At 42.1% G+C, this 19,950-nt stretch overlaps 1 protein-coding gene across 11 annotated transcripts in view; it reads left to right on the top strand.

Annotated features, from left to right (window-relative positions):
* rap1gap2a (RAP1 GTPase activating protein 2a) overlaps nucleotides 1-19,950 on the top strand; it is a 516,227-nt gene that overhangs the window by 481,758 nt on the left and 14,519 nt on the right. For all 11 annotated transcript variants that reach the window (XM_043718315.1, XM_043718320.1, XM_043718319.1 and 8 more), the window contains 7 exons: nucleotides 5,999-6,154; nucleotides 6,513-6,584; nucleotides 8,002-8,088; nucleotides 8,369-8,503; nucleotides 14,543-14,680; nucleotides 16,098-16,198; nucleotides 18,266-18,379. In XM_043718315.1, the coding sequence (XP_043574250.1) occupies nucleotides 5,999-6,154; nucleotides 6,513-6,584; nucleotides 8,002-8,088; nucleotides 8,369-8,503; nucleotides 14,543-14,680; nucleotides 16,098-16,198; nucleotides 18,266-18,379 (803 nt within the window). The remainder of the gene's footprint in view (nucleotides 1-5,998; nucleotides 6,155-6,512; nucleotides 6,585-8,001; nucleotides 8,089-8,368; nucleotides 8,504-14,542; nucleotides 14,681-16,097; nucleotides 16,199-18,265; nucleotides 18,380-19,950) is intronic.

A 19,950-nucleotide genomic window follows, 5' to 3' on the forward strand; every position in this document is an offset into this window, starting at 1 on the left:
GGAACACAAATCCTTCCTCTCCAGGATATGAACATTGCAGGCAAGGCCAGCATTCATTGTCCATCCCTAATTGCCCCGAGGGACTCAACCTCCGTTGTGGTGGGTCTGGAGCAATAAGGTAAAGGCGACAGATTTCCTTCTTAAGTATGTGAATGAATCAGATGGGCCTTTCACAACCATCAATGACCTTTTTAAACAACTCCAATTTAACCATCTGCTGTGGTGCAATTCAAACCCATGCCTCCAGAATATTAACCTAGGCTTTTGGGTTCCTAATGCTGGGACTTTACCACTGCCTTTCCTCCATTTTGAATTCTGTCCACGAAAGAGTTTTAAGCCACGGCACTGGACTCCTTTATGAAAATAACATTCATATTTGAGAAAGGTGAGGTGCTGAAGATCAATGTTTATTTGATTGGTCCTAAGACACAAATGAAAATGAATTTTTTTAATGAAGATGTTTTGTGCATTTTTATATCAGTCTAAGAAGAAAGGATAGACCATTCAGGACTGAGATGAGGAAGAATTTCTTCCAGACTACCTTTCTAAGAGGCCGAATATCCATTCGCCCTTTCGAAGATTATCCACTAACCGCCTCATCAGTCTGCTCTTAATCATCAGCAAAGTGATGGAAGGTGTCATCAATAATGCTATCAAGCAGCATGTGCAATAATCTGCTCAGTGACACCCAGTTTGGGTTCTGCCATGGCCACTCAGCTCCTGACCTCATTATAGCCTTGGTTCATATATGGACAAAAGAGCTCAATTCTGGAGGTGAGGTGACAGTGACATCCTGTGTCATCAAGATCATATTCAACCGAGTGTGGCATCAAGGAGCTGTAGTAATTTTGGTATCAGTGGCAAACTCTCTGCTGGTTGGAGTCACACTTGGCATTTAGGAAGATGGTTGTGATTGTTGGAGGTCAGTTATCTCAGCTCCATGACATCTCTGCAGGAGTTCATCAAGGCAGTATCCTATGCCCAATCATCTTCGGCTGCTTCATCGATGACCTTCCCTCCATCATAAGGTCAGATGTGGGGATATTCACCAATGATTGCACAATGTTCAGCACCATTCGCGACTCCTCAGATACTGAAGCAGTCCATGTTTAAATGCAACAATATCTGGACAACACTCAGGTTTGGGTTGATAAGTGGCAACTAACATTTGCCCCACACAAATGCCAGGCAATGGCCATCTCCACAAAGAGGCAATCTAGCCAAAGTGTCTTGATATTCAATGGTGTTGCCATCACTGAATCCCCCACTATCAACATCCTGGGGGTTACCATTGACAAGAAACTCAACTGGACTCACCATATAAACATAGCGTCTACAAGAGCAAATCAGAGGCTAGATACTCACCACTTGCCTGGATGGGTGCAGCTCCAACAATACTCAAGAAGCTTGGCAACATCCAGGACAAAGCAGCCCGCTTGGTTGGTACCATACCCACAAGCATCCACACCCTCCACCACCTCCATTTAGTAGCAGCACTGTGCACCATCTACAAGATGCACTGAGGAAATTCACCAAAGATCCTTAGACAGTACATTACAAACACACGACCACATCCATCTCGAAGGACAAGGGCAGCATATACATGGGAATCTGCAAGTTCATCTCCAAATCTCACTCACCATCCTGACTTGGAAATATAACTCCATTCCTTTGCTGTTGCTCGGTCATAATCCTGGAATTCCCTCCCAAAAGGCATTGTGGGTCAATTTACAGCACAAGGACTGCAGCAGTTCAAGATGGTAGCTCACCATCACCTTCTCAAGGGCAGTGAGGATAGGCAATAAATACTTGGCCAACAATGCCCGCACTTGACAAGTGAATGAAACGATCGGAGACAAAGTAACTCAGCCTTCGTTCTGTGGAGTTCAGAAGAAGCCGAGGTGATCGCATTGATTGATAGAAGATCCTGAAGAGGCTTCATGAGGTAGATGCTGAGAGATTGATTTTGCAAATCAGGGAATCTAAAACACAGGGACACCTGCGATCAGGAGAAATCACTTCATGCAAAAGCTTGAGAATCTGTTGAATTCTCTATCACAAATAACTGTGGATGCTTCATCATTGAACACATTTCAAGGTTGGGATAGATATAATTTTTTGGTCTCTCAGGCAATCAGGAAATATGGGAAAGTGGAGTTCAAGCTCAAGACCAGCCATGTTGTATTGACTGGTGAAGCAGACTTGAGGGGCCAAATGGTCAACTCTTGCTCCTATGTCTTATGTTCAACTGACACCCTGATGTCAGGGAATCCATACAGTGGGAATGACTGCTCTCCCAGCTCAATGGGAACCTAACGTACAACTAGAACGTGAGCACCAAGTGACCTGGGCAGACTGCAAATTGTCCACAGATTGCCCTGAGGGGTAAAGAATGCAGACATACTCGAGTTCCTGAAAACCTGGACAAGAGGAGGGGAGTGTGGGAGGAGAGTTTGGGGGTGGCGCGGTGGCTTCATGGGGTCTAGACGGACCTTGGCAAACATTCACCCACTGAGCTCCAAATGTGGTCAGGCACTAGGTGAACCCTCCAGGCAGTGCACACAGGTAAGGGAGAATGGCAATAAGAGCGCATGATGCCTTTCAGCTGAAGGCTGTCTAGATGCCCTTCCAATGACCCCCTCAGACTCTGACACAGACAATAGCCTACAGACAGTGGCTTTCACATTACCAAGAGAAGCAGTGCAAGACTTTCTGGATTCACACCTTCACCTTTCTTCCCCCAGATTCACTCTCACTTTTCTCTATTCCCGGGGAAGACAGATTATCAAGTTTGTGAGAAGATTTGCAGCTCGGGTGCTTCTTGTTGTGGTTCTGTTTGCCGAGCTGGGAATTTGTGTTGCAGACGTTTCGTCCCCTGTCTAGGTGACATCCTCAGTGCTTTGGAGCCTCCTGTGAAGCGCTTCTGTGATTTTTCCTCCGGCATTTATAGTGGTTTGTCTCTGCCGCTTCCAGTTGTCAGTTCCAGCTGTCCGCTGCCCTGTTTGTCCTATGTAGTGTTTTGTGCAGTCCTTGCATGGGACTTTGTACACTACATTGGTTTGTCCATTACTTTGGTGGCGCAGTACTTTGTACAAGCCTTTAGAACTGCTTGTTTCTTGACTGATATACCATCAGCTGCCCGATTCTCATTGTATCACTAATCACTTTCTCCTCCACAGCAGCAATGTGAGCATCTCTTCTACTGTCAACGTTTTCCCGGGGACATCTTCAATACTGTTCGCTTTAAAAGAGATGCCCTCATTTGCTCCTGTCATTTTAACTTTACGTTTCCAGATACTTAAAACCTGCCACAGTGAATCCTTTACCCGATCTGGGTTTATCAACTGAGCTGATCTGGCAGAAAAATTCTCTTTCTGAAAGAAAATGCCTTCACATCCTTCCCAGGTGCGGTGCCTAGAACTGTGTGTAAAGGTCTAGCTGAGACCAAACCAGTATTTTAGACAAGTTAACATAACTTCCTTGCTTTTGCACTCTTATTGCCTATATTTAAAAAAAACTCAGGATCCTTTACGCTTTATTCCACTCTCAACCTGTCCTAGCACCGTCATCACTTGTGGCTAACACATAAGATCTCTGTTTCTGCACTTCCTTAAGAATTACACTCTGTATTCTACAATGTCGCTCCATGCAGCTCATACCAAAATGAATAACTTCACTCTTAACTGCATTCAATTTCCTCTGTAATTTGTCTACCTGTTCAATCACATGCTCGTGTGTATGTGTTGTTTGTCTGTGTGTGTCTCTCTGTTCATCTGTGTGTGTGTATGTGTGTGTGTGTGTCTGTCCATGTGTGTGTGTGTGTCCATGTGTGTGTGTCTGTGTTTGTGTCGCCTGCACATACGAATGTTTATTGGGTTAACATGAGTGTGAAAAACACAATGTCAATCATTTACAAATGAGCAGTTTACTCCAAGGGTTATGAATCCATGGAATGTTTCCCCCAGAGGATTGTGAACAATACAACATTGCATATATTCAAGGCCAGGATACACAGAATTTTTGAACTCTTGGGAAATCAAGGAAGATAGGGGGCTAAATCTTTTTCTACTTCAGTGAAATTAAGTTATGGCTGAAGGGTATATGATACCACTGTAGGAAAATAGTTTAGGAGAGGAGGTCTTGCAGCGAATTGAAGGGATAGACAATAAATCTATTACTCAGGTTCATAGTTGATGCGGTAGCAATGCTGATATTTGTCATTCCTAAAGGCCGTCTTCAGGTGAAGGCCAAATGAGGTAGCACTGAAACACTTTGACAGTATTAGCTCAAGACTCTTTCACTGTGAGTTGCAAGTCTCAGAACCGCTGAGTTCTTCAGGTTTATTATCCGTTAATCAATTGTATTTTATATTATAGAGTTCAGTGAGGAAAGGAGATAAATAAAGTTATGATACAGATCATCCCATGATCTGATTGAGTGGCAGAACAGGTTCTATGGGCTGAATGACATTTCCCTAATCATCCATCCCCATCCAGAAGTAATCTATATGTCTGAGTATCCTGTGTAATACGCAAGATTCTTTCTTTGGAAGAACACAGGGTTGAATAACAAATTCTAATTTCAGAGAAAGGAGTGTCCCAATGAAAAAACAGCTGTCCAAATTCCAGTTGGTCACTCAATGTATAAACAGGGAAGTATACTTTTTCAACAAAATCATAACAAAGCATTTACTTTGAATTTCAGGTAAAATCAAAAGTTATTTGTAGCTGTAGGTAAAGATTCAGCTGTTCCCAGAACAAGGCTATCTTAGTTTGGGATTATGTGAGACATGGATTGGTTGGACGAAAGGGTCTGTTTCCGTGCTGTATGACCCTATGACTTTATGACTCTTAAGAGTTTCCTGCCAGTGATCATGTCACATTTGTTCTCTATCCCCATTCACACATAGGTTTATATTTTTCAGTAAGCTATCATCAATTCGAGCAACATGTTTATCTAACATCAAAAGGGAGCCAACATTTTCAAAGCAGCACATTGTGGAAATGGGAATGGAACAAACTGTTTATTAGCTGGCACATCAGAGACAATAGTGTGTAGGTTGGTCAAATGTTACGGTTGACCAAGAGGTCTACATAATCAGTGTAAAAACAGTTATAGCTGTTTACACAGCTCAGTTATAATTTATGGCATAAGTCACTTAATGATAGTGTAACTTTGCCTTAAATGAAACTTACCAACAGAAAGCCTTCTCATTTGCACCATGACTTGACTACTTGGACATCGTGGAGATCGCAATAATACTGCAAAGCTCCAGTATTTGAGGGTTTTTGATGATTTATCAAGAGTGTGGGTTTATAAAGTCCTGCTGAAAGCAAAGCTTGCTGCATTCCAATGTTAATTTCTTAACTTTCCACAATGATGTGTCAGCATTTGAGTCTGATGAAGATCCCAAACTCAGTACCAGGTCTATGCTGAGTTACCTGATCTTGACTAATAGAGATGACAGAGTACTTGTCAGTATCGCTAAGCTGGGGAGAGGTGAAATATCCAGGATTTCCTTTTCTGAAATAACTGCTGATATCTATTATAGGCAAAGTCTTTTCCCTGGGGTCAGAGAGTCCAGAACTAAAGGGCATAGGTTTAGAGTGAGAGGAGAAAGATATAAAAGAGACCTAAGGGGCAACTTTTTCATGCAGAGGGTGGTATGTGTATGGAATGAGCTGCCAGAGGATGTGGTGGAGGCTGGTACAATTGCAACATTTAAGAGGCATTTGGATGGGTATATGAATAGGAAGGGTTTGGAGGGATGTGGGCCGGGTGCTGGCAGGTGGGACCAGATTGGGTTGGGATATCTGGTCTCCATGAGATATCCATTCAGCCAGCTCCTTCACCAAAGTTTAGTCAATAGAAATTCCCAATATCAGACACGGTGATAACCAAGTATTCATGTTCTCCCTGGGCAACTGGGAATATGATGTTGTCCTAAGTTAAGATGCAGGATTCACTTTGGCTAATCTTTCTGGCTTCTCCATTGCAGCTGCAAAGAAAACGGCACATCGGGAATGACATTGTGGCAATTGTATTTCAAGAGGAAAACACACCGTTTGTTCCAGATATGATTGCTTCTAATTTCCTTCATGCATACATTGTGGTACAAGTGGAGACTTATTGTGCAGATATAACTACTTACAAGGTAACTGAAGTAAAATGTATTGGTTAAAAGAAAAGGGGAGAGTAACCCACAGCAAAACAAATATGGTGTATTGATGCCAACTTGCCTATTCTGGTAACTTTTGAGCTTTTTGTCACATTGCTATCTATTCTACAGTAAACTCAGCAATCCATAGTAGACGACAGGCGAACGAGGTGTAATTGATTTAATTAAGTGGCATAAATTACTCTCCTATACTAAACCAATAGCCCATTTTATAAACCTGGAGTTGCTCATGAAGTGGGATTAACTGACGTCACATAAATGACATTTACTGTACTGTGAGCTTAACTTTGTTCAGAGAAGGTTCACTGATAATAATCTTCCTTTCCCTTGGCAGGTTGCTGTCACTGCCCGAGAGGGTGTTCGTCAATTTGGGCCCCCACTGCCCAGCCCACCAGTGTTTAAAAAGGTAAGAAGGCCTAATGAATGTGCAAAGTTTGTTCAAGAAAAGTTCCTTATGTACTTAAAGGGTGGGTACTTCTTACAAAAAGTATTTTGAAAGTAGTTTCCCATGGCTGCAGAATTTAGAAGCTGGAGGTGTATTCTGAATAAGGAATGGCCACTTCAGACTGAGATGGGGAGTAATTTCTCCACTCAGAATCTTTTGAATTTTCCATCCAAATGACTTGGGGATGTTCATTCGTTAAGTATATTCAAGATCAAGGTCAATAGACTTTGAGAGTGAATCAATGCATTTGGAAAGATAAATTTGAGGTTGAAGGTAAGTCATGAAGATAAGTGTAGGTTTAAGATGATAGGAGAAAGATTTAAAAGGGACCTGAGGGGCAATGTGTTCATGCAGAATGTGGTGCGAGCTACCAGAGGAAGTGGTTAAGGTGGGTACCATTACCCACTGGAGGGGTTTAAAGGGATAATGGCCAAATGCTGATATATGGTACCAGATCAGTTTAGAATATTTGGTCAGCATTAAGCAGTTGGACTGAAGGGTCTGACTTTGTGACTCTCTGATTCTATGATCTTATTAAATGGCAGAGCACAGTCAAGGGGACAAGTGGCCTGTTTCTTACATTCTTATGCTGTTAATACTACTCAAAATTGTAAATGACTGCAATAAAATAGCAAATAAATCAACACAAGTTAAAGATTTGGGGCCCCTCATAATACATTGAACAGCTATAATGGGATAGCTGAAGAATTAGATGGATAACTTTGATGGTTCTTTCTCATCCCTGGTGTTATTAATAAGTTAGTCATGATTTGGAGATGCCGGTATTGGACTGGGGTGTGCAAAGTTAAAAATCACACAACACCAGGTTATAGTCCAACAGGTTTAATTGGAAGCACACTAGCTTTCGGAGTGACGCTCCTTCATGTCATAAACCTGTTGGATTATAACCTGGTGTTGTGTGATTTTTAACTTAGTAAGTTAGTGTTAGCCCTGGGAATGCTTTGCAAAATGCTTTTGAAATTTGATTCTTGGATTTTTTTAACTTGATTATCCCCCATTGATATAGCCCAGAGACATGTGATGGCTGTCACACATTATACTGATTTGTAGGATTGTATGGTGGTATGGATCCATGTATTCTGCCTTAGAGTCATATAACGTGGTCTGTTCATGCTGATTTACTCATCCATCTACTGTTCCGCTGTGTAAGAAGAGCTTTATTGTTCTTGTTGCCTTTATGATGCCATTGACTGAGACTGAGAATGCATTGGCAAGACACCCATAGTTGTAAATATGTCCACCCTGCACTTTGCGACAGTGCATTATGGAAATTCACAGCACAGCATCAACATAATCATATATATCAGTAGATTTTACTCAGAAATCAAGCTCCTGAATGTGTACTTTTTATGTGCAGGGCCCTGAATTCAGAGAGTTTCTACTCACAAAGCTCATCAATGCGGAAACGGCTTGTTACAAGTCTGAGAAGTTTGCAAAGCTGGAGGTGAGGATGTACATTTAAAACATTCAAGGAATGCTGCAGAGTTATTTTCAGCAATCACGTCAGTACTACTGTCTAAAATGCTGCATATGCCATTTAATTTAAATAACCCATTTTCAGTGCTGTTTTGGAACAATATTACCATACGCCAGGTCAGGCAGTACTGTATATTGTATATTTTTGTTTGGCTTGAGTCTAGCTTATACGGTGTGTAACAGAATGTCCAGGAAGCTCTTGTTCTTGGTCTCACTAAGAAATCTGTGTCCTTAATCTCATTGCACAGAATCGCACACGAGCAGCACTGCTGGACAACTTGCACGATGAGCTCCACAATCAGACACAGGCAATGTTGGGACTGGGCTCTGACGAAGATAAGATGGAAAATGGCGGTCATGGAGGATTCCTGGAGTCTTTCAAGGTAAAGCCATCTATTTGAACAAGTTACATTCAGATATGATTGCACAGGAGGGGGTGCAGAGAAGATTGACTAGGATGATGCCCAGGCTGGAGCAGTGCAGCGATGAAGAGAGGCTGGATAAACACAGGTTGTTTTTTTAGAACAGAGAAAGCTGAGTGGGGGTGGTGGGGTACCTGTTTCAGGTGCATAAGGTTGTGAGGAACATGGACACTGTTGATAGGAAACATCTGCCCCCTTAGTTAAAGAGTCAATAACAAAGGGGCATACCTTTTAAGATAAAAGGCAGGAGCTTTGGAGAGGATTTGAGGAAAAACATTTTCACCCAGTCGGTGGTGGGAATCTGGAATCCACTGCCTGGGAGGGTTGTAGAGGTGGGGAACCTCATAATTTTTAAAAAGTACATGGATGAGCCCTTGAAATGTCAAAACATTTCAGGCTATGGGCCAAGCGCTGGCAAATGGGACTGGTGCAGATGGGTGATGGGGTTATTTTGTTGGTGGAGACATGATGGACCAATAGCCTTTGTCTGTACTGTGTGACTGTATCCGATGTGCTCTTCTTAGCTGTATGAATACAAAGGGAAATATCGAAACGACCGTAGGACATTCAACTTATCATAGAATCAGAGAAACATATAGCACAGAAAAGGCCTTTCGGCCCATTGTGTCTGCACCTGGTCAGAAACAACTACCCAACCCATTCCATCTCCCAGAACTTGACCCACCCACTCATTTTCTATCATTCTGTTGGACTTCTGATTTGTTCTGCAACTCCTCCTTTATTTCATCTCCCTGACAACCCTTACTGGACAAAAGTCGAGCAATTTCAGTCTTAACAGTTGCAGCCTTTTGAGGGGAAGGGTGCTGCTAACCTTTCTGTGAAATTGTGCTTTCTGATTTAAACCCTAATAGTCAGACCCTCATTTTAAGATTTGTTTTCGATTTCCCTGCTAGTGGAAAAGATTTTGAGACATTGACCCTTTTCAAACCCTTTTATTGTTGTAAAGATGGGTTAGGGTCACCCATCAGCTTTCTAACCCCGGGAAATACAAGCCAGCACCCTATCTTCTGAGCTGCTGGTGTTTGACTAATTGTGCGCTGTCAGTATTTCCTCATCAAAAATGTCCGACTAATACCAAAACCGGCATTGCAATCCACCTGCATTATTAATCTCCCTTCTTTCTTGGTTCTCAAATTGCTGGATATTGCCAGAATTTGTTGTTAATTCAGTCATACTGCATGGAACCAGACCCTTTGGCCCAACCTGTCCATGCCAACCAGGTATCCCAAACTTAACAAGTTCTATTTGCCTGAGTTTGGCCCATATCCCTCTAAACTCTTCCTATTCATATACCTGTCCAAATGTCTTTTAAATGTTGTAATTGTACCTGCTCCTACTTCTTCTGGCAGCTCATTCCATACACTCTGTGGAAAAAGTTGCCCTTCAGGTCCCTTTTACATCTTTTCTCTCTCATCTTAAAAATATGCCCTCTCGTTCTGGACTCCCTTAATCTTGGAAAAAGACCTTGGCTATTCACCTTATCTGTGTCCCTCATGATTTTATAAACTTTGATAATGTCACCTCTCAGCCTTCGATGCTCCAGTGAAAAAAGTCCCTTTAGCTCAAACCCTCCGGTCTTGGCTTTCTGTTTGATTTGTTAGCGTTCTTCACTTAAAATGTTGAATGGCTTTGATTTTAAATTACAACCTGGCTCAGTAGCAACACAATCACTTTTTGAGTCAGAAGGCTGTGGGTCCATGTGCTAGACCAAAGACTGAGCACACAATCTGGATTAACACTTCAGTGTGAGACCAGTGAAGATGGCATCTTTCTGAGGAGATATTAAAACAGGCTCCTTCTGCTGTCTTGAGGATAGACATGATTACTTGAAGGGAAGCTCTGTTAGCGCTCTAGTCTGATCCTTTAAACAACGTCAACATCTCTGTATAATGTCTTGATTATTTCTGAGGTGGAGGTGCTAGTGTTGGACTGGGTTGGAGAAAGTCAGAAGTCACATGACATCAGGTTATAGTCCAACAGGTTTATTTGCAATCACAAGCTTTCGGAGCACTCCTGACAGAGGGGCGGGGCTCCAAAAGCTTTAGATTTCAAATAAACCTATTGGACTATAACCTGGTGTTGTGTGACTTCTGACCCTAATTATTTCTCTCAGAGCTCTTTGTGAGTTTTTGGCTGTTTGGTTTGTCCAACGCATTGATTCATTGTGAGGTACTTTGCTCAGGTTGAGCACATAAGATATAAATTCTGTAATTAAAATTACACAGTTGACCCTTTCATTTGTGACAGAGATTTTAAAAAAAACACGGATGACAGATGGAAAAGAAGGGAACAATAAGCGCACAAATTCTGCATGCTACTTAGGTGTGCTTCTGATACTGAAAAGTTTATCACCTCCAGCTGATTGCCTTGAGGCAAAAGCAAAATTGAAAAGAAAAGTGCTTTCATCCCTATCTTTAGTGTCACCTGGTGATACATATATAAAAACAATCAAGGTTGGAATGGTTTGGGAGAGGCAGCTAATATTCTCACCCTGAATTCTTTTCCATCCTTGACTGCTTTAATCTGCAAACAATAATACCGAAGAATACACAGCTGTGGTGAGTCACGGATAAAGATAAGCCCTAATGACAAAACGTCTCAATATTTTTAAGGTGAAATGTTTTTCTCATTCCAGGCCCTGTCATCCTTGAAGAGTTGATTTTCCACTTCAAACAGGGAGAAGAGACTAATAGCTGCTTTGAAATGGAGTTTTGTTTTGTGTTTGGGAATTGGGGGTTCTGAAATGGGACAAAATTAACATTGCACAGCCTACCTGCACCAGGGCTGTAACTTTGAAAACAGAAATGGTGGAGCTGATGTTGGACTGGGGTGGACAATGTTAAAGACCACACTACACTCGGTTATGGTCCAACGGTTTATTTGGAAGCACTAGCTTTCAGAGTTAAAAATCACACAACACCAGGTTATAGTCCAACAGGTTTAATTGGAAGCACATTAGCTTTCGGTGCGACGCTCCTTCATCAGGTGATAGTGGAGGGCTCAATCCTAACACAGAATTTATAGCAAAAATTTACAGTGTGATGTAACTGAAATTATACATTGAAAAATTGATTGTCTGTTAAGCCTTTCATCTGTCAGAATACAGTGATAGTTTCACTTCTTTCATGTGAACTCTGAGCTCAAAAACTGCATGAATTTATGTAAAACTCCGTTATCTCACTTTTTAGATTAGAATCAATCTAAACATCATGGCATAGACAGAGAACACATTCAACATATTGCCTAGCTCTCACCACTGTTAACAGCTAACCCGAGAATGCAACTTTTGAAAGAAAAGGTTTTGTGATTTACGCATGAAAGAAGTGAAACTATCACTGTATTCTAACAGATGAAAGGCTTAACAGACAATCAATTTTTCAATGTATAATTTCAGTTGCATCACACTAAATTTTTGCTATAAATTCTGTATTAGGATTGAGCCCTCCACTATCACCTGATGAAGGAGCGTTGTTCCGAAAGCTAGTGTGCTTCCAATTAAACCTGTTGGACTATAACCTGGTGTTGTGTGATTTTTAACTTTGTACACCCCAGTCCAACACTGGCATCTCCAAATCATAGCTTTCAGAGCGCTGCTTCTTCATCAGGTAGCTGTGGAGTGTAATCTTCTGCACTCTTTGCGCTCACACATACACTCCCACACTCACTCACACGCACACAGGCGTCCTCTCACAGACTTATACCCCTTTACACTCACACTTACACACATAGACACACTCTCTCACAGACACTCATTAACCCCTCACGCCCTTCCCCCCCAAACACACACACACACTTGCACACATACACACACATGCACACATACACACACACATGCACACACGCACGCACACATACATACACACACACACACACGCACACATGCACGCACACACACATACACATATAAATTTGTGGGGTGAATTTGTACTTGCAGACTTACATTATATTTTGCTCAAAAACTGCATGAATCCATGTAAGATTCTGTAAATCCATTTTTTTAGATTAGAATCAGCCTGAACATTGTGGCGCACAATCTCACACAGGGCACCTCACACCTTAAATGCATTATCTGGGTCAACATGACACCAATTGTTAAACTTCACTTCAGTATGTAACTATAAAAAAGTTCTGTGATTTACATATGAAAGAACTGAAACCAACATGTTCATTCTAAAAGATGAGAAACTTGACAAACAATCTGGGTATTTTTCACTATATAATTTCAGTTGCATCACACTGTAAACATTTGCTATAAATTCTGTGTCTTACGATCTTATACTTCACAACCACCTGATGAAGGATCTGCGCTCCGAAAGCTAGTGCCTCCAATAAAACCTGTTGGACTATAACTAAATAAACCTGTTGAACTATAATCGGATATTGTATGATTTTTAACTTTGAAAACAGAGATGACAAAGTGGTATTGCTGCTTTGGTTCCCACATGTTACTTATGTATGATGATCGTAAATGTCCAACCAGAATGAATAAATGAGAGTAAATGTGGTTGACTATTAACTGCATTCTAGGCAATTAGGGATGGCAATAAATGCTGGCTCAGCTAACGATGCCCTCATTCCATTAATAAATAAGGAAAAAAACATGGAATCTTGTTTGGAAAAATGCGCTTTGCAGAATCTGCTTTACTCTCCCACTGTCCACATACTCATCTGATGGAGGATATTGTGGAAATGAGAATTAGCCTGCTCTTTCTGGTCCTGTGTTTTATTTAAAGCTGAGATATGTATTGGAGAAAGTGAGGACTGCAAATGCTGGAGATCAGAGTCGAGAGTGTGGTGCTGGAAAAGCACAGCAGGTCAGGCAGCATCCAAGGAGCAAGAGAATCGACATTTCGCGATTCCTAATGAAGGGCTTATGCCCGAAACGTCGAATCTATTGCTCTTTGGATGCTGCCTGACCTGTAGTGCGTTTCCAGCAGCACACTCTCGACTCTGAAATAGGGTTTGGTTGGGCCACTCAGAAATTAACCTTAAATTGGTAATTGCACTCAAATGTCCTGCTGTGGCTGTGACAACAACTGCTTGTATTTATATAGCGCTTTTAATCGTAAATGTTCTCAAGGCACTTTACAAGAACATTGGCCTTGCCCCCCCCCCCATCCCCAACATTGTATATATTCAGTGAGAGTGGGATATAAAGTATGTCGGGTGCCATTGGTGCAAATGAGACCAATGTGCAAAGGAGTTTTGGATAGTCTCAGATTTGCAGAGTGAAGAAATATTGCCCATGACACCCTTGTGAGATTGGTGCTGACACAAATTCTGTAGGCAGATTCATCTGAGGGTGATACCATATATTCAACAAATGACTAAAAACAAAAAGCACACACTCAGGATGCTGTAAATTTGAAATGAAAACCAAAATTGCTGAAACATTCAGTGAGTCTGGCAGTAGTGGTACTGCCCCTTCTTCTGGGCTAGAAAGGCCTAGTTCAAATCCCACATGCTCTAGACCTGCCTCACTGTTCTCTGATTTAAAAATTTAAAGAGACACTACCAGAGCCCTTACTGCTCAATGGTAGTGCCCCTACCTCTGGCCTAGCAGGTTTGCATTTAGGTCCCCCCTCAGGATATGATGGCCACAGACCTAAGTCATAACTTAGTCAAATGGGTTTGGTTAAAATATCTTACAAAGTAACATTTGCTGTAACTGTGATTGGCTTGAGCCAGGAGCCATATGCTTGGAATATGTCAGTCTGAAACTAAATGTGAGACAATGAAAAATTGGTTTCAGTGTCATCCTTTATCAACTGGTTTTTGGGACTGGAAAATGCAGGGAGCCTGCATAGTTCTCATTCTTGGTGTAAATATAAGCTGAGCCAGCCAGGAAGAAAATCATAGTGAGCTAAAAAGCACACATAGTTTAAAACAAGCCAATCAGATGTATAATACTTGTGGTTTTGGAACCAAAGACAGGGACTCATTCTGCACTGCACACTCACATCTTTCTTTCCAAATTAGAGGGCTCTCCGTGTCCGCAGCCACTCAATGGAGACCATGGTGTCAGGTCACAAGAAGCATCACAGCGGAGGGTTGCCGGGCAGCCAGAGTGGTGGGATCTCTCACAATGTGGTAGACATCATCAAGCACCCTCCTAATGTGAGTACATGTCACTCGACCCTTGGGCATGCATCAAGGTGCCTCTCGGTAACTTAGCTGCGACTCTCATTTCCATTCTACGGGAACATCCACTCATGGTGATGTTACACAATACGATGATAAAGCAACAGGCAGAGACCCTTGGGGACATTGTTCCTGGGTTAGCTCTTGGGCAGCATGGTGGCAAACTGGTCAGCACTGCTGTCTCACAGCGCCAGGGAACCAGGTTTGTTTGCACCCTCGGGCAGACTGTCTGTGTGGAGTTTGCACGTTCTCCCCCTGTCTGCGTGAGTTCCTGTCGGTTGCTTGGATATCCTCCTACAGTCCAAAGATGGGTTGGCCATGCTAAATATCCCATAATGTCTAGGGATGTGCAGGCTAGGTGGATTAGCCATGGGAAATGCAGATTTGCAGGGATTGGGGTGGGGGTTGGGGGGTAGACTGAAGCTAGTCAAAACGTAGAGAACGTGGCAAAATGCCTGCACTGTCAACATCACCAAGCTGAGCTGTGAGAGATGTATAAATACCTGCTGTGTCTCCTGAGGCTCAGTTGTGGAATGGGTGAATTCCAAGATCTGGGATATCCAGGACATGTACATGGTAACTGCACAGGACACTGAACCATATCCGGCAAGAGTTACCTCAGATATTGATTTAATTCTCAGAGCTAAATTTTGCAGGGGAGCCTGTGAGCTCAACATCAGTCCTGTTTGCACGGATGGTAGGAAGGTCCTGGTTTCTTTTTATTCATTCATGGGATGTGGGCATTTATTGTCCATCCCCAATTACCCAGAGGGCATTACTTGGGTCCAGAATCATCTGTAGTGTGTGACCACGTCCAATAAGGACGGCAGATTTCCTTGCCTAAAGGACTTCAGTGAACCAGATGGGTTTTTGTGACTATTGTGACAGTGATTATATGATTGACATTAAATTTTTAATTAAATTCAAATTTCGACATCTGCCATGGTGGGATTTGAACCCATGTCCACAGAACGTTGAGCTGGTGTTCTGGATTACTCTGCCAGTGACACTACCACCATGTCACCACCTCCCTCTTAAATTGGTAATTGTGCTTGAATTAAAATGCTGTAAACACATCAATTCACAAGGTTGGAGTATTGTCCGACCTTATGAGGAGGTTAACAGTTAATGTTAACTTTGTTTTCTGGCTTTGGTTTTACAACTACAGATGTGACCTTAACCAACAGTTTATATAACCTGTGATATAAATGATCTACAGTCCATGGCACTGTCATCGGAATAAAGAGAAACGACCTGAAGCTAGAAAATTTGTCAGATTCTGCTGACATCTGAACCACATTTGCTGTTCTCCCAGCTCTGTGGCCCATACTTCATCCATGTATGCAATGACATAGCAGATCTCTCTCTGTAACAAACTTTTCGTTTACTTTAGCAGCAAGTAAAACTTCTGAAGAGTCCAGGGAAAAGGAGATCAGCTGTCTTCCCTCGACCCCATACAAGCTCAGACAGTCAGTTGGATGGGAGACCACGCTGGTAAATATGTGATGTCTGGAGTGCTTTATTTGCTCTGCCTTTTGTAGAATAGAATGATAGAAATTTACATCAGAGCAGGTGGAGGCCATTTGGTCTGTCATATCTACACTGAACCTTTAAGAGAGAGTAGTTGTGTTTAGTCCCACATCCCCACTTTTAGACCATATACCGGTAAGCTCCTTATTGAGAAGTACTCATCCAACTCTCTATTGAAGTTATTGAGGGAATCAACTTTCATTTTTTCAGGTAGAGCATTGAGATGGAAATGTGCTCAGAATGATAGTATTTTGCTTCATCTTCTCTATGACTATAGTTCCAGTGATTTTGAAACTATTTATTCCCCATTTTGCTCTCTGGAATCCTCCTATTTTCTTGATAATACATTTAAGAGGCATTTAAGCAGACATGTGAGCAGGCAGGGATTATAGGGATACAGACCATATGCAGGGAAATAGGATTAGTTTAGAATGGCATCATGGTCAGCACAGACATGATGGGCCAAAAAGCCCATGTTGTTTGGCCAAACTCCCTCCATTTTAGCTGAAATTCCTCATCCTTGGTGACATCTAGCATCCTTTACACCTTTCCTGAAATACTGGGGCCCAGGATCCTCCACAATACTCCAACTAAGGACCAATCAATGAACAATCAAATCCTAGCAATGCTTACTTTCCCTTTATATTCTGTTCCTCTATTTGTAAATCCAAGCAGCCCAAGTCTAATGGCCAGGGAGTATTCTGATATTAATATGTACCAAGGGAGGTTAACTCTGGTAAGTGATATCATCGGATCAGTTACCATATATGTAACCTATTCAAAGTCAAAGTCCTTTTGAGGGCTTTTGTGTTGCTGTGCTGATTAACAATTCCTTGATTTAAATATCATTATCCTTGTTTCCAGTGGCTTTGCCTCTCTCTGTAACCTCCTCCAATCAAAGAATACATTGCCATCTCTGCTCTCCTACAATACAAGAACATAAGAACTGGGAGCAGGAGTAGGTAATTCAGCCCCTCTAGGCTTCTGCACTATTTAATACCATCATGGCTGATCTCATTTCGGCCTCAACTCCACTTTCTTTACAGTGCTGTCTTCTTGCAGATTCCCATCACTTAGCACTCGCAGCCATTCCACGAACAAACAAAGCCCTAAGCAGTGAGATTCCATCCTGAAATTGCACACCCTCTCCTCATTTAAGATGTGCCTTAAAATCTTTGACCAAGCTTTCAGTCACCCATCCCAGTGACCCAGTGTCAGAGTTCCTGTGAAATGCCTTGGATTATCTTTTTAGGTCAAGGGTGCTAGGTAAATACAAGTTGTTGATGCGTACGTTTAAAGCTTTGCACTTGCATGGGATAATGCATTTGACAGTGTAAAAGAGATATTTTTCAGTTAAAGACCAGAGAAAGCAGATACCTTACTTAGCTCCAGGCAGGAAGGATTACCCTAATGTCCTTTCTCACAATCGGACTTTGCTCCTTTATGATGGCTATCTAACGTTACACCTAAAGGGTTCCTTAATGTTGGTGATCCTGCAAAATCCTTCAATTCATTCTCACTGGTTTTATCTGTGCTACAGTCGGGGAAAGACTGTGAATACAGGGAATGACGCAGAGTTGTTCAACCACAGAAACCGATTTTGATATTCATGCCCTCCTTCATTTCTATTGGTATATCCTTCCATAGGTTAACTTTCACAAAGAACAAAAACCACTTGCACTGAAGCCAGGCAGCTATGAATGCTCATTGTTGGAAAAGCTCAGCAGGTCTGGCAGCATCTGTGGAGAGAAACTGGTTTTGAAGAACAGTTCTGAAGATGGGTCATTGGATCCGAAACAGTGACTCTGATTTCTCTCCACAGATGCTGCCGGAGCTGCTGAGTTTTTCCAGCAATTTCTGCTTTTGTCTCTGATTTCCAGCATCTTCAGTTCTTTCAGTTTTTTATTTAGCTATGAAGGCAGCACTTGTTTGAGGTATATAAGGAATCGATTTCATAGATGCACAGGGAGAATGGTTAGTATGATTTCAAGCTGTGGCACTGACATATTGTCTTCAATTTATCTCGGATAGTGAAAGTCTTTCGAGTTTGTCAAAGACAGCTGAGAGTGGTCAGATCTCATCGGACATCAGACGGGAAGCATCGTCGAATCCAAGCTCTCCTGAAATGGGTCCCAACAAAGACAGGTAATCTTCACAGTGCAGTGTAAAATGCCAGCAGAAACACAAGGACTTCCCTCTCTTGACATTTTCATTGACCTTTTGTTTCAAACTGCATTTTTAACGATATGTATCACAGTAGGAAACATAGTCAGATGTTCTTAGTATCATTGTAGCGCCCAAGGAGGCCATTTAGCCCATCTTGTCTGTATTGTGCTCTCCAAATGAGTAGTTGTTCTCCCTCCTGTCTATAACCTTGTACATTCTTCCATTTCTGATGACCATCCCACCTCCTGCAACACTCTCAAATAGCGCCTTCCAGACTATAACTACTCACTGTGTCAAAAAACTCTGTCCTGGTATTGTTCGTGCTCCCTTTACTAATTGCATGAATCTGTACCTTCTCATTTTTAAAGCTTTTGCAAGTGGGAACAGTTTCTCCCTGCCTCCCTCTCTGTCTGGATCCCTCATGTTTTTGAATAGCTCTATGAAATCTCCTTTCAGCCTTAGATCATAGCACCATCAGAAATAGGGGCAAAGGTAGGCCATTCGGGCCCTTGAACCTGCTCCACCATTCAATAGAATCATGGCTGATTTGAGATGCCTCATGTCCACTTTCCTGCCTTTTCTCTGATTCCCCTCTGAACAAGAATCTATCTTGACCTTAAATACACAGAAGGACTGTGCCCCCACAGTTCTTCATGGCAAGGAGTTCCAAAGACTCACAATCCTCTGGGAGAAGAAATTCCTCCTCATCTCAGTCGTAAATGACTGCCCTTTTATTCTGAGCCTATATCCTCTGGTCGTAGACTTTCCTATGAGGGGAAACATCCTCTCAGCATTTACCCTGTCAAGCCCCTTAAGAATATGTATCTACCAGCAAAAGTCACCACAAGTGGAGCCCCAGAAGACTGGCGAATAGCCAAAGTTGTCCTTTTGTTAAGAAGGGCAACAGGATAATCCGGGAAATTATAGGCTGGTGAGCCTTACATTAGTAGTAGGGGAATTATTGGAGCAAACTCTTAGGGACAGGATTTACTTTTATTTGGAAAAAAAATGGACTTGTTGAGAATTGTCAGCGTGACTTTATGCAGGCAGGTCTCGCCTCAAATTTGATTGAGTTATTTAAGAAAGAGACAGATAATTGATGAGGGTAGGGCAGAGAATGTTGTTTACATGGACTTTTCCAAAGCATTTGACGAGGTCCCTCATGGTATGTTGTTTCAGAAGATTAAGTCACATGGGATCCACGGTGAGTTCGTAAGTTGGATGCAAAATTGGCTTGGTCACAGAAGACCAGTTATTAGTTGCAGAGGGGTATTTTTCTGACTGAAGGTCTGTGACCAGCGATGTCCCGCAAGGCAAGACAATTTTCTGATTCAGTATGTGGATGTACCTACTAGAGAAGGTGCAAAACTTGACCGACTGTTGGGAAATAAGGCAGGGCAGGTCACTGAGGTGTCAGTGGAGGAGCACTTTGGGTCCAGCGACCATAATTCTATTCGTTTTAAAATAGTGATGGAAAAGGATAGACCAGATCTAAAAGTTGAAGATCTAAATTGGAGAAACGCCAATTTTGACGGTATTAGGCAAGAACT

This window comes from Chiloscyllium plagiosum, chromosome 28, assembly GCF_004010195.1.
Source record: "Chiloscyllium plagiosum isolate BGI_BamShark_2017 chromosome 28, ASM401019v2, whole genome shotgun sequence".
Taxonomy (NCBI): domain Eukaryota; kingdom Metazoa; phylum Chordata; class Chondrichthyes; order Orectolobiformes; family Hemiscylliidae; genus Chiloscyllium; species Chiloscyllium plagiosum.